Source organism: Gavialis gangeticus, unplaced genomic scaffold (genome assembly GCF_001723915.1).
Source record: "Gavialis gangeticus isolate Ggan-Ray unplaced genomic scaffold, GavGan_comp1, whole genome shotgun sequence".
Classification (NCBI taxonomy): domain Eukaryota; kingdom Metazoa; phylum Chordata; order Crocodylia; family Gavialidae; genus Gavialis; species Gavialis gangeticus.
In genome coordinates this window covers 3,439,665-3,455,225 of record NW_017728997.1, presented here as the reverse complement: position 1 = coordinate 3,455,225, position 15,561 = coordinate 3,439,665, and the positions used below count along the sequence as shown (strand labels likewise).

Below are 15,561 nucleotides of genomic sequence, written 5' to 3'. Positions count from 1 at the left end.
GGGGGGAGGGGCTGACCTGATGCCAACCCTGCTTACCTGGCTACTGTAGGGGAAAAAAGCCCGCACTGCTGAGGTTTTCCTTCTCCTTGTCCTTGTCCTGTACAGGTGGAGCTTGGGGGTCCATTCCCTTGCCCCCCACTCCATTTTGCTGGGCTGGCAGGTGCTGACAGGGAACAGAGGCTTTAGTGTCTTAGCTCTCTGATAGCTGGGGGAGGGGCCAGCCCTGCTCCGCTGAAGCAGATGATGCAGCCCAGGGCTGCAAAGTATCCTGGGATGCTGGGGGAAAGTGAGTTAACTTGAATTGGGAAGGGATCTGGGACAGAAGTCTATAAACCAGCTTGAACTAAATCAGCTAAATTTGATGCTACATCCAACTAGGTTTATCTTAAATCTGTTTCAGTCTCACTGAACTTCTGTTCTGTTACAGGTTCATATCAGTTTTGGATCACTTAAACCAGTTTGCGTGCAACTTCTGTCCCTAGTCTAGGTAGTCAGGGAGAAATAAAATACAGCAGGTGGTTGTAATGAAAGCTCTAACCCAGGCTCAGCTGAAACTAATTGCAGGAAGTGAGAGAAGTATGTGAGTAGATGATTAACCAGCAACTTTCTTTTCTCTACAGATCCCACAGATCAGTTATGCCTCAACTGCACCAGAGTTAAGTGATGACAGACGTTATGATTTCTTCTCACGAGTGGTCCCTCCAGATTCCTTTCAAGCACAAGCGATGGTGGACATTGTAAAAGCTCTGGGGTGGAATTATGTGTCCACTTTGGCATCTGAAGGAAATTATGGAGAAAAAGGAGTGGAATCTTTCATGCAGATTTCCAGAGAGGCAGGTAGGCAAAGAGAGACCTGAATGCAGTGGAGAGAGATTTTACACGTTGTACCATTTTTCTCTGAACAAATATTTGATTCTAAAATTGTTCCACTACTTTACAATTCCTCTGTAATGGCCCCCTGATATTCTCATTCTTGCACTGCTCATGGGGTTTCAGAAACCAAACACTTGAGGGTTTGAAACTTGAATGGTTTTCATGCACTGTTAAGAAAATATAAAACACTGAATTTCATCAGGCTTCTGGTATTTCACTGTACACAACATTAAGTTATGAAGATATGGTGCAAGACATATTTTAAAAATATTGAACTTTTATCTATTCACAGTTAGAAATTCTATGAAGGCTGCAAATTATTAGACACTGACTCATGTCATGCTATTCTAGTCTACCATCCAAAAAAGTCACGAGAATTTGTAACTTTTCTTTCTCCTCATTTTTTTTGGATCATTTCATTTGAGGAAATTCAGTCTCCTTTACTTGAAAGGGAAAAGCCTAGTACCTTGGGTAATGAGTCAATTAGATCTAGTCAGGAAGTACTTCACGACAAAGGAATATTTGCGGTTTCAGGGTTTCTTTTGCTGCTCAGACTGCTTATGACTTCGGTGGATGATGAGATAGAATTCCCCAAAAGTTCTGGACTTTAAATGAAAGGACTGACATCACTAACCATAGCTAAAAATTACAACCCCAATGGAGCAGGCAAATAGAGGGTTAGAGCCTATTCCCTCAGTTACCTAATTGGATTCTACCCCAACTGAGTTCCTGAAAATGGTTTTTGCAAAAGGTGGATTAGTTCTCTCCTGCTTGCAGCTTTTTGTGATTTATCCTTAAGGCTACGATGATGGCATGCTCCTGAAGTAGGTATGTTAATCGGTTTTTAGAGACTTGGGCAAAGTGTAAAAGGATCACATTTGGACATCTAATAGGTGAAATAGGCCTATAGTGTTTTACGCTGTCTCAGGCCAATATCAATTCACAGACTTGTACTGAAATAATCTGTGTCAGTCAGGGTGTGGAGTGGCCTGATTCCTGATGACAGAGCCCTTTAATATTGATTGGCTTCACAAGCATAAGCAGCATAGCTTATCATATTCCTGAGAGTAGCTTTGCTATACTGCTGCAAAGAACAGATTGGTCAACATAGGTATGTCCCCAGTGGGATTGCTTAGCGTGTGTAGCCAAGCAGTATTGCTATAGTGATTAAGCAGCCCTTGTGTAGACATAAATATAAATTGACTCAGATAGTCTGGGAATTGAGGGGGATCCTGAAGGATCTGTGGGCACATCTACATGAGACGCTACATCACTGTAGCCACAAGCTATTGCTCCGTAGCTTGTGGCTACTGTGACGTAGCATCACTGGGCATGAATCGTGAGGTCGATGCTACTGCAGAGTGGCAACGAGCTAGTGCGCAGTAGCTCTTTAGTAGAAGCTGAAAGTAGCTGTGCAGCAACGGGACTGCCCAGTCATTTAGTACTTGTTTTTGCAAGTACTAAGTGACCGCTCAGTAACAATTGCACAGTTGGCTGCTCGTGTAAACGCAGCCTGTGAGGAATTAACCACTCACAGTTGTTGGTATTTCTACACTGAAATCATGTATAACAGGTAAGGGTAGGAACTCAAAAGATGCCTCCCATTATCAGGGGTTTATATAAAATCCATCTCTGTGGACATATAATTATAGGTTCTGATAAAGATTCACAGATTAAAGAGACCTGAATGTTTCATTATGAACATTTCATTATTGTTATGGCAGGGTTTGCTGTTCACAGGAGAGAACCTTGACCTATCATTGTTCAGTGGGTAAAACTTCACTGGGATAATGACTGCAGGAGCCGTAATTTACTCACCACTTTGATAAGGAAATATCATTCTGCAATGAAAGGATTATGGTAGGGTTTATATGCTCTCAAACCAACATCTCGGGTTTCCATTCTCCATGCTGTTATAATACTGTTTAAGCAGCGTGCCCCACACTTTTGCACATTGTCTTTATTATCTGCAAGCTGAAGAGTGTCAGTGTTCACTGACTCCTCAAACTGTCATTGAGTAATTCAGTGCATCTCAGTCATCAGAATAATCCAAGTCAGCATTGCAGAGGGAGGGGGCTTTCAAATTGTTTTATTATGCTGATATTACCGAGGACAGCTGTATTTGCGTAAACTTCTCTGTTCATTTGAATGCATATGTCTGTGGTATTAGTGAAAATGGTTTTGGCTATAATGCCACAGGAAGTGACAAAATGCCAGTATTTATTATAATTTAAACTTTGCAAGCAACCGCTGTGACAAAATAATAGAGGGAATACATCTTCTACATTCAAGAACAAGTTGTAACTCTTTTATAACATACTGTCCTGCAGATACTTTATAGAAATATCTGAAATAGATGTTCATGCAATGAATGTGAAAAACAACCTACATTTAAAAAGAAAAATCAAGTGGTACAGATGCCCTGTTAAAAACAGTGTTGTATGCTTGGTAATATAGGTCACTCCTACAACACTAAGAAGCTGAAAAGCAGAGTACATAAACTTATATAAGTAGCCTGTCTTGTCTGGAAAGTCATATCATATAATCTTCACTGTTATGTTAGATGTAGTACAGTATCATTTTCCTCTCTGGACTGCATGGAATTTGTTATATGTTGCACCAGTACAGCTTAAGTGGAATTCTTGGTGGATTTAATATCCGACAGAAATTTCCCCAGATCCTTTAAAATCCTAGGAAATCTAAGAATATCCTATTGCCTTAAATATTTTTTGGAGCAACAATTGAACTTTAATGTCAGTATTTATTTCTACTAAATATTGCCTGAATCAGGTACAGTGGAAACAGGATTTTTTCATCTTCCTGGGGATTGATTGTAGCTATGTCCTAAACCCTGTTATGAGGCAGTGCTACACTATATATCTTGTATTACTGTATATCCCTATATAATGTAAAGTGCACATGTTTAACCAGATGGTTAGCCGATTACTATGATGTTAGGGTTTGAGATGAGTCTTTTGATGAGATGATTAAGGGGCAGTGATTTTGCTAAAATTTCCATTTGGTTGACTTGCTGGCTTTTGTACCTGTTTGTCTGAGTGCTTTTTATGTAGTTCAAGTGATCATCAATTCATGTATACACAAATTAATAAGTAATGAAAAACAATAGCAGGAGCAGTGGTATGGAGAGAGAAATCTCTTTCCATTGGGGCCATCAAAAGAGATATGCCTACTGAAGGGTTAAGAACATTTGAGTGTGTTCAAGTAATGTGACTGCTCAAAGTAGTCAAAACTGACTCTTCAACACCCTCTCTTGCTTTCCTCTTGACACACATGGGCTTCACAAAGAGTTTATTTTGGGGGAGAAGACAATCTGTCCCATAGACACTAACAAGTGTATCATCCTCTGTCTCAAATCTGTGGCTAATCCAGAATTTCTGGGTTGGCAATTTAGCAAGGTTCATAGGAGTTGGAATGGCAACTGGATAGTGCTATCCATCTTGGCATGTTAAACATACTTTCAAAATATAAAGACTTTTGCCTCATCCATTCATTTAATAATTCTTCCCAAAGTGACTTTTATTATGAGTACTTGAAGCTAGTTTGAATATGTCATTTTGACAGGAGGAGATGATTTGAATCACCCTCTGCAGTCTGTGGGATTAATAAATTAGGGAAGTGCTCTAATTATGGAAAATTTAAAGGACAATTTCAGGTTATTAATGAAACTAGAGAATACGCAAAATTCAAAAATTACTTTATCTTTGAATTTTTTTTTAATGATGAATCTGCACCACAAGGTTAATTGCTGACTATAATAATATATACGTGGAAGTCTTCAGTGATCGACCGGATGGCTGTACTGTACTTTACGTCGGCCTTCTGATGGGACCTAGTTTTTTATATTTACTTCTTAATATCTCATTTCCTTTTTCTAGCTTCAGATATTCTTGAATTCCATAAACAGGGTGTGATTGCCTCCTATACTGGGGACATCCCCTGGGGTTCACTGCACAGGTTGGTGGGAAGGAGGTCATAAAACAAAGGCATTACTGCCTCTCATGGCTCATCACTGTTGGGTATCTGCACAGCTCCATGTCCATCATGTCTGCTTAAGTTTGAGCATTTGCTCCCAGATGACATGATTTGAGTAGAGATTTATGGTCGCTGTTTGCACAAATCACTGGTGCTGTTTTTAAATCAAGCATTACCTTTTCAGCGGTGTTGTATCGCCTAAGGAGTAATTAGGAGTAAGATTTGAAAGTGGTGTGTCAAGTTGCAAAATCAAAAACACAATAATCTTCTCTCAGAATGGACTTAACAGCCTTTGTCCTTAAATAGGATTCCAAGCACTCTTAGCAGTTTCCTCTTTGGATGGATTTTGCCCAAGTTAACTTTTTCAAGTATTTCGTTAGCACTTTCTGTTTTCAGGTACTTTAAGCATAGTATGAACAATTAAGTCTCAGTTACCTTCTATGCAGTAGGAAGATGGGTTAAAACATAAGTGACCTTTCAAGTGATAATCAAGAGAACCCACAAATCCAGAATTCCTTTTCTCCCTTTAGTCTATTGAAAGGTTTCAACTGTGGAACATCTTTTTGTTAAAAAAAATGTCCTTTGCCCCTGAAAAAAATTGCATTAGAGTTTTGCTTTCAGTGTTGTTCTTATATTTACAATATTTATGTAGAGTGAAGGCTCTTCATGCTTACCCTAGTGCCTACCAGATTACATATGGTGGCCCACCCAAATTCAGATGCACCAAACAGTTTAATATTTGCAGGTAGATATTCTACATACATTTGACAGCACACTAGAACTGTGGTGGCTTTTGCTTGTTTCAGTATCTTCGTAAAATGTAGTGTTTAAAATGTAAAAGTGCAGCAGTGGCAGAGTGGTGAGCTTACTCCCTAGAAAAGGTATTTTCTAGGGTTGGCTGGTAGGTGGAGAGGTGGGTATGTTTGTTTAACTCAGTGTTTCCCAACCAGTGTGCTGTGGCCCAAAAGTGTGCTGTCAGAAATGAGCAGGTGTGCCGCAGAATTTGACCATGGCAATGACCTGCAATGAGCTACAATAGGTATGAGGATGGGGAATGCCTTAACAGGTGTGCCATGAAAATTTCTTTACTAAAATTTCAGCCTTGAGCTGAAAGGTTGGGAAACGCTGGTTTAACCTTTCTAGCTCTCTAAAGATGGCCGATGAGGCATCTTTCCTGAGACATCTTCTTTTACTGTGAAGTAGGTTGGTTTTAAGGCAGTTACTCAAACTCACATATTGGAAAATATCTGTTATGTAATGATTACAAGATCTGATTTGTATCATTTGATGAAATGTTTTGTAAAAAATGCAAAGAATCATGCTTTTAATAAAATATTCTAATTCAGTACTTTAAGCTTTTTTATCAGCTATGAAAGATTTTGCATTAAAAATCTACTACCAGTAACCACCCAGCAAGAAATTACACATCTTGGTATGTTTCTCTAGGTCTAACTGCCTCACATCTTCCAGAATCTGGATTTACCAATGGAAGTTACTTTTTTGCTGTCTGTTAAGAATCACGCACAAGCTATCACTAGAGAACATGAAGAATTATTTAATATTTAGTGTGAGGCAAAGTAAAAGAGGTTTCCACTATATTTTTAGTCCATGAAACCCTGACTCCACTGTCAAGAAGCAATTCCTGCTTTAACAATGGGTAATATCCTTTTTACACTAGTAACTTTCTTTAATAGGAACAACTGGAACAATTTAATCTGAGTAATATTTAGTCTCATAATGCTTTTGTTTTACTGTGTAACATGATCCACCTCTTTCAGTTTTTATAGTGGAGCTTGCACATGTGTATTTTGCAGTAAAGATAAGCTCACTGTATCATGCATTATTAAAATTAATTGGTAATTTTAAAAAATCCCCAGCAGCAGTTGTAGAATGAAGAAATAGGAAGGTGATTTGAGTTGGGAGAAATAAAATTATAAGTTCCTCATTCAGTAGGACTTTATGATGGGAACAAACGAGGATATTTTTTTGAGAGCATGACGGGCCAAACTAAACGGTTGCTGCATCATGCACAGTTTTGGAAGGAGTGGTGGAAAGACCTCACATTTATTGCACTGTGCAATTGGCAGGCAGTGTGGATCATAGACAACCAAGGCCAATACAACATAAAATTGCAGTTTCTTGGAATGAGTGGGAAACCCAAAAGCTTGGAGGTTTTCTTGTCTTTTGTTTTCAGGCCAGATAATGTCAGTTAACAATTTACTGTAGCTTTATTTCTATGAACTAGCTATCTTAAACATACGGAAATTATTACTGTTCCCTGGAGGGATTTTTTTCCCCCTATTGGACAATTAAATTGGATTAAATTAATCACTTTAGTTATATTAAATAATATTGGATTAATACTTTATTGATATCACATTAACCTGCAAATGAAGGATTTTGTATTGGTCCAATGATCACATTGATAGAATTTAAATCCTAGCTCCCTGGAATTTAATGGAACCGGTATCTCTCTCTTGTTGGTTAGCAATATGCCTGGTAGGAAATATTTACAGGACTGGGCCAGTTTTCTGTTAATTACTTAGTTAATATATGCTAGTGGAACTTTCAGCACAGCAGTGCCAATAGATTATGTTTAAACATAGCTTGGTTCTAGACAGTGATCAGACACTGATGATTCCTGCTGGAGCTAAATGAAAAAAAGACTAATCAGAGCTAATCTGTCTCTTTTGGAGAAGTTAGACTGTGTGTCTTGGAAACAGCTTCTTATGTAGTTAAAAAAAAAAAAATACTGAAAATTACCTTTAATCCTTTTCTGACAAGAATCAGAGAAAGGAGCAAAAATCAACAGCAGCAGCACAAAGAACCAAGAGGAATGCCTCTGCAAAATTCAGCTGAACTTCTATATTTGGTTGACAGGTAGATCATACCATACAACTGGTATCCTAGTTATCCTTGGGATTTCATTATTTATTACACAGCCCATCCCCTGTCTTTAAGGAACCTAAAAATGTTCAAAATATCTTAAGTGTGTTTTATAAAATGTCTGAACATCCTCTGACATATTCTTTAGATCATCCTACTCTGTTTCTATTATTGTAAATTTTTTTTCTCTAGTCCAGTCTTCTGTTCCCCTTCTTGCCACTTCCTAAATGTCCTCCTCCTTCCTGTTTTGTGCAAGAGCATGTGGAAGTAGAGAAAAGGTACTCTGAAATCTCCACATTGTCCACCACACAATTGCTCAGACATCATTAACTCAGAAAAGAGTAGCTTCAAAGAGGGTCAGCAGTCCTGTTATCTTATACATTCATAACTTGAAGATCCAAGAGGAGTCCCTTGGTTAATCCCACAAATTTTAGCCCATTTGTATGGAGTGGTGGACCCCTAATGACTGGCAGATAGCTCATTTGTGATCCAGCCTCATATTGGTGGCCAGTTTGTAGCAGATAAGTCATATGGAATTCAAGATAATGCAGTTTTCATCGGCATCAACGTTCAGTGGATTTTGCAGTGGAAGTTCTAATAATTGTAAGAAGTGACAGATGACTTCTCAGGTGCAAATAGGGTGGAGCTGAGGAGACACCATCAGCTAGCCTTCAAACCTTTATGTATCCTGGAGACTTTCTGAACCAGGGGCTGGATGAACCGCTCAGGTTGGGCCTCTTGTTATAAATTCCCAACAGGTCCATGAGCCTGCTTGGCTTCACAAGTTCTACGGCTGAGGTAGTCATCACTGCCACTTGTCTGAAGAGGCTTTACCACCCTGATTACTGCCCCCACCCTATCCCTCTAGCTGAATAAGTAAGTCAAGGCCACTTGGAGCCTGGATTATGAGTGTTCCCACAAAATGCCTTCCCTTATCTCAGGAAGAAAATGGGACAAAGTGCAAAGTTGTGTGAGCTCAGCTCATTCATTCCTTACCCACTATCTGAACCATTGATATTTTTCTTCAGGATAGATGATATGGCCTCGGGGGTTCAGCAACCATTGATATTCATTTCTGAACAGTAACAGAAAGTAATCCAAGGAGATAACAACACCTATGGGCCAGAAAGTAGCCATCTGATTTAAGAGTTTCAAAGCTGCTGCAAAGGCTGGACTGTTTAAAAAAAGAAAAAAAAAAAAAGAAAAAAAAAAAAAGCACAACTCATGCATCTGTGCTTTTTTTACTCTGCTTTATGGATAGAATAGACTGCCAGTCATTTCTCATGCAACTGTTGTCTTTCACTCATCAGATAAGATTAAAGACATATTGTAACAGGGAGCCAGAGGGCTTCTGTTAGTTTAAGAGGAACCTGTAGCAGGCTAGGCCGAATCAGGGAAGGGCTGGCAGCTAGGAAGCAAGCTAGCTGCTAAGGAGGTGGCTGGTAACAGACAGGCTGCTAGCCACAGGTAAAGGTTAACCCTGGGAGTGTGCAGGCAGAGCAGCAAACTGCACTAAAGCAGGCAAGTAGGCAGCCCAGATGCAAAGGGCTGCAGACAAATGAGCTACTAAACCCGGGCAGGGAAAGCTGGTGGTTCATCAGCCACAGAAGGGGAGCACCTGTGAGTGGCTGCAGGACTGGGTTGAGCAGGACTTAAGAGGCACATAAAAAAGCCAGTGCCTGAGACTAGGCAGTTAGTCTGGTCCTGCATGCAAAGGAGGAAGAGCCTATGACCAGGAAGGCTGCAGAGGAGTATCTGGCTGACACATAAACCGCCCTGGATCTCCCAGTAAGATGCTGAGTCCTGACAGGCGAATACAGCCCAGTGAAGGGGGAAGACTTATAGTACAGCCCGCAAGCTGGGGTTTATGTTTGGACCCAGTGTGGGCTTAGTTTGTGTTACAACCAGTTGGTTTCCTGTTTTTGTTACTGATTACACTGGTGATTTGGGTGTGGCTGTTTGGGGTATGTGAGGAGGCCACAGCGGGGTGCATTGTGGGTAACCCACAGTGGGATGCCAGGGACACAGCTGTGTTTTGGATCCCAGGGGCCAGGCTCCAGAGAAAGGCAGACAGGAGACCAGATTATTAAAGGCTGTGCTAAGAAAGGCAAGAGAGATGGCCTGGCAGCAAGAAAGCAAAGGCCAAAGCCTGGGAGGGGCAAAACCAAGTCAAGGTCCCAAAGCCACGAGGAGCAGGGCTGGAGCCCCAGCGGAGAGAGTGGGGCTGGCTCCAGCCACGAAGGTCAGGGGCCCAGGGCCCAAACCAAGGGAGGCGGGCCAGGGGCCAAGAGCTCAGGCTGGTAGTCCACAGTAAATAATAATCAGTAGGCTAAAGTTAAGAGGGCTTAAGCCTGAACAAGCTGGTGGGTGAATGACTCTGGAGTGTTATCCGTATGGCACGGGCATGGCTACAGAGAAGGTTGGAAGCTACAAGTAGCCCATAATTCAGCACATGTCCTGGAGCATGGATGGGCCAGGAGGATGTACTTAGCAAGAAGCACTAGATTGGGACCAATGGGTTCTGAGAGGTTCCCGTTGCATACAGAAACAGAGGGACCCTGGGGCAGCCTCCCTTTTTGTAATCCAATAGCTCCAACAAAGGCATGGCAGGTGGGACAAGGGAGGGGAGGTACCCAGGAAGCCAGAGTGGGGCAGGAGCTGCGTGGCCACCAGGAGGTATCAGAGCCACCCCCGGGGGCCCAGTCACATTACACATCTTCATATGGATAAAATAATTTAATGTAATTATTCTCTTACTGTTTGCTTTTCACAATCATTTATATCAATGCACTTTTATGCTGTGTTCTGGTGCTAGATTAAGCATGAAAACTTTATTATTATCATTCAAACATGTTGTCATAGTCTCATTTCAAAACTTTACCCAAAATATTCACTTCTCAAAATTGTACTAATTTACATGTCACCTGATGGGGTGGAAAAATCTTTAGCAATATCTGTTTTGCTAAGTTGTAAAAGAACAATGGCAGTAATATTTCTAGATTATTCAGCATTCCCAAATGAAAACTTGTTACTTTCATGTGAAATACTAATGAGGCTATTTGCTTTAGAAACTGGTGAAAATGTGTTTTTATATGTCCTTGACTGATAATGCAGTTTGCAATATGTAGATTCATTTTACACCTTGTCAATAGAATTATTAAAATAGTTTAAAATGTTGGGGTGGTGTGTGTGTGTGTGTGTGTGTGTTGTTTTTTTTTTAAGCACTATTCTTCTAGCTAAAGTTACATTAGACTTTATCATCCAGCAGGCTTTGGATCATACTGCCAATTTAATACCAGTAAGTTCTGTCTGATAGGGGAAAAGAATAAACGTCTTATAAAACCAAATTATTGCTCTACTAATAATATGATTAATTATCTCCTTTCCACATTTGCTAACGCCTTGGTCTAAAGTGCTGTGGCTTCTTGCATTATTTAGGTAAAATCATTGTAATTATTCCATTTATATGGATAACGTTGTGATTAAGGCACTGGTTTCAATTCATTGTTTTGCCATGGACTTTTGTGTAATATTAGGTACATCCTGCTTAGGGTCAGAGGATAAGGCAACAAAGGTGATGTCGTGCTGGGGGTCTGCTATAAGCCACCAGACCAAGAGGAAGTAGTGAATGAGGCTTTCTTCAAACACCTAGCAGAAGTTTCCTGATCACAAACCCTGGTTCTCATGGGGGACTTCAATCACCCTGACATCTGCTGGGAGGGCATTACAGCAGTGCACAGCAATCCAGGAGGTTTTTCAAGAGTGTTGGGGACAACTTCCTTTGGCAAGTGCTGGAGCGGCCAACTAGGAGCCCTGCTGTTTTTGACCTGCTGCTCACAAACAGGGAAGAATTGGTGGGGAATGTACTAGTAGATGGCAACTTGGGCAGCAGCAATCACGAGATGCTTGGGTTTAGGATCCTGAGGAAAGGAAGGATGGAGAGCAGCAGAGGAAAGACTCTAGACTTCAGAAAAGCAGACTTCGACTTGCTCAGGGAACTCATGGGCAGGATCCCCTGGAAAGCCAGTCCGAGGGGGAGAGGAGTCCAGGAGAGCTGGCTGTACTTTCAAGAAGCCTTACTAAGAGAGCGGGACCAAACCATTCAGATGTGCAGGAAGACGAGCAAGTGTGGCAGAAGACCAGCTTGCCTTAGTGGAGAACTCTTCAGTAAACTAAGTCCCAAAAAGGAAGCTTATAAGAAGTGGAAACTTGGACAAACAGCGAGGCAGAAGTACAAGAGTATTGCTTAGGAATACAGGGATGAATTCAGGAAGACAAAGCACAATTGGAGTTGCAGCTAGCAAGGGACGTGAAGGGTTTCTACAAGTATGTCAGTAACGAGGAGGATCAGGAAAAGTGTGGGTCCCTTACTGAATAGGAAAGGGAACCTAGGGACAGAGGATGCAGAAGAGGCTGAAGTGCTCAGTGCCTCTCTTACCTCAGTCTTCACAGGCAAGGTCAGCTCCTAGGCTACTGCACTGGGCAGCACAGTTTGGGGAGGAGGTGAGCAACCACCAGTGGCGAAAGAACAGGCTGGGGACTGTTAAGAAAAGCTGGATGTATACAAGTCCATGGAGCTGGATGGGATGCACCCGAGGGTGCTGAGGGAGTTGGCTAATGTGATTTGCAGAGCTGCTGGCCATCATCTTTGAAAACTCATGGCAGTTGGGAGAGGTCCTGGATGATTGGAAAAGGATAAGCATAGTGCCCATGTTTACAAAAGAGGAAAAAAGAGGATCCAGTGAACTTACAGACCAGTCAGCCTCACTTCAGTCTCCGGAAAAATCATGGAGCAGATCCTCAAAGAATCCGTTTCTAAACACTTGAAGGAGAAGGTGGTGATTAGGAACAGTTGGCATGGATTCACCAAGGGCAACTGTAAGGTGGATAGAAAACTGGCCGGAGCATTGGGCTCAGAGGGTAATAATTAGGGCTGTGCGAAGTGTCAGTCACTGATTCAATTCGGTGTAGATTTGGCCCAATTTGGTGGTTGAATCTCCGAATCGAATCAGGAGGCCCTTTAATTTCTCCGAATCGAAAAAGAATCCTCCAAATTGATTCAGAAAGATTCGATGATTTGGACAGAAACACAGCTTTAAATGTTGTTGTTTTTCTGCATGCCTCAAGATACCAGGTGGTTCCTGAATGCTGAGATGTTGGGGCAGGTGGAGCATCCCACAGAAATGCAGGGGGGTCCTGGCCCAGGTGTACTTCTCTGCATCCCTCTTGAAGCACGGTGCTCAAAACTGGACACGGTACTCCAGCTGCAGTCTGAACAGGGCATAGAGTAACCTTTATATTATCTTCAGTGATGTATTTCTGGGGTGTTCCTAATCTCAGGAGTATCCCCAGCATATTTTTCTGAGGACTGTTGGCCAGCTTTCTCATGAGCTTTAAGGCCTTTGCTCTATAGCTTCCTCAAGGTGTTTAAAATAGATTAGCAGCAAGGAATGAAAAAACATGGCCAGCCCCAATATGAGTTTCTCAGGTTACAGAATCTGAGGAGGTGTATCAGAAATTTGGAGCAGGAAGGTGTACACTGTTTTCTCATTTATCAAAAAAGTTCATCTGAAATATCCAGATTTGTCTGCTGAAGTGTATAGCTGCATAGGGAAGCTATAAGGAGAGAAGTGAAAGGGATTGATCAATCTGAAATCTCGATGTAAATGGTCTTTCTCACAGTATCCACTGTCTGCCACTGTGTGAGAGAGAGAGGGAGAGGATTTTGGGCCAGATAGACCTGTGGACCCGGTATGGCATCTCTTACATAATTATTTAAAAAGGTTCTCAGCCTCAAACATGCATCACTAGAGTACAGTTTGGGTGACTTTTACACATTGCCAGAGCCATGCAGAAAGATATCACAGAGGCTAGGGAGTGGTGTTACCTGTTTTATTTCCCTTCTGTTTTGTGTTGTTGACTGATAAATCTTAAAGCAGTAGAGGTCCAGCATATCACCCAGTGTGACTTGTGTAACACATAGACAATGGGATTCTTTTAATGCCTTACTTAATGGTGTTTTGAATTTTAAAATTTCTTAATTGCTTGAAATAATAGGAATGTTTGCTATCCCAGTTGGTTCTACTGCCTCTGCTGAAGTATTCATTTGCATGAGCAAGCTAGGGCTTCTACTGGAAATCAGGAATGAAAAAGAGAGGGCCAGCCAGGGTGCCTTAAATGTCCATTATTAGCATCAAGATTGGTGTTTTACTCCTCGGTTCTACAAATGAGGAACAGTGTCGGGGGGCAGGAAGGTTCAGGTAAATACTTATTCCATTACATGAACAGAGAGAGAAGTCCTTTGCCATACTGCTCCTACCACAGTGCAAATGTTGGGGGCTTGAATGTACAGGACATGGTGACTTCCCTGTACTTTGCAAATGACCTTATGATAGCGGAGCTGGCATCTGTTTGGGCATTCTGTTTTCATTTCAACACCGTCACTGTACAGGTATTGAATTGTGTACCTGCATGTGGTACAGTTCTTGGAGAGCATGATTTTCCACTTTCAAGATTAGCTTGAGATTGAACATTTGTTGTGTGTCCTATTCCTAGTGTCAGTGTACTACATAAAGCATCGGAGGGATGATTAGTTTGGGCTGAAGCTAGGGTTACAGAAGAGGGATACAAACACTTTAATGCTGACTTGAACTCCTGAGTCAGTAATTGAATTTTGTCATTGTATAGGGTGTAGAAGAGATGGGTTTAAATAAATACCTCAGTTTTATCACTTTGCAGTGTACTGCCTTGCTATTGATAAATGAAATATACCTTGCTAGATTGCTGATTGCCTGGAGGTCCTGAACTAGTCATTTGCTTTCAAGGGTTTAAATTAAGATGTTCTGCTCTAGGTATATATATTGTGTGTATATGTAATAATTGTATATGTATATTGCCATGGTGGTGTGTTACCTGCATATACCTTTGTACGTTGTCTCACTGTCCTTCAACAGGTTCATTTCCTTCTAAGGGCCCTACTTCTCCCTCTGCATGGAGACTCCAGAGACATGTTTTTTAGCATATACAGTTTAGCTTGGCACTTAAAAGAGCAGGTATTTAGCAGTTTGATGTTCTTCATTTTATTTTGGAGCCCTTGTAAGGCTCAGCAGCTGTTTTTCAAACTGGACTATTTCCCTGTATTTCTTAAATGGCAGTAAAACCCTAGTGATGCTCTGCTGAATGAGATGTCACGCTGTTATGGAAATGTAGTTCTCAGCACTGTAAGTAAGAAACAGGAGCTGCTATGTAAGACTCACTGTTAGATATGGGAGCTGTCAATAAAAAAGTGAATAGGATCAGGATTTTTTCTGCTTTTCTTCAGAAGCCTGAGCAATACCTTACTAGTTCAGGCCCACTGAAATCTACTGGGATGCTTGTGTTGCGTGTGCTTCTTTAAACCAACTATCTAATTATACATTGCTGACAATAGCACCTCACTCAACTCTAGCCTGTATTTTAGAAAGTTTTCAGCCCTGACCCTTAAAATGCTACAGGAACATCTCTGTTAGAATCTAAATCCTAGTCCTTGCTTAAGAGCAAAGCAAATGAAGATAGAAGTCATTTGAACTATCCAGTGGGCAGATAGCCTATCCTGGAGCCTTGTCATGGTACATTTCTGTCCAGATGCAAATGGCTTCATGCTGCTACTTCAGGTTACTACCAAGAAAATGCTATCTATGGAACTATTTTATACTTCCCCTTTGACAGTTAATTCCCTAATGCATTTTATTCCTCCCCTTAATTTCACGACTCAGTATGTCTGATTCTCTTTATAATTAACTCTTTTTTTTTTTTTTTTTTTTTTTTTTT

At 41.1% G+C, this 15,561-nt stretch overlaps 1 protein-coding gene across 3 annotated transcripts in view; it reads left to right on the top strand.

Moving 5' to 3' along the window:
- GRM7 (glutamate metabotropic receptor 7) overlaps positions 1–15,561 on the top strand; it is a 679,515-nt gene that overhangs the window by 216,910 nt on the left and 447,044 nt on the right. For all 3 annotated transcript variants that reach the window (XM_019504702.1, XM_019504701.1, XM_019504700.1), the window contains exon 2: positions 621–837. In XM_019504702.1, the coding sequence (XP_019360247.1) occupies positions 621–837 (217 nt within the window). The remainder of the gene's footprint in view (positions 1–620; positions 838–15,561) is intronic.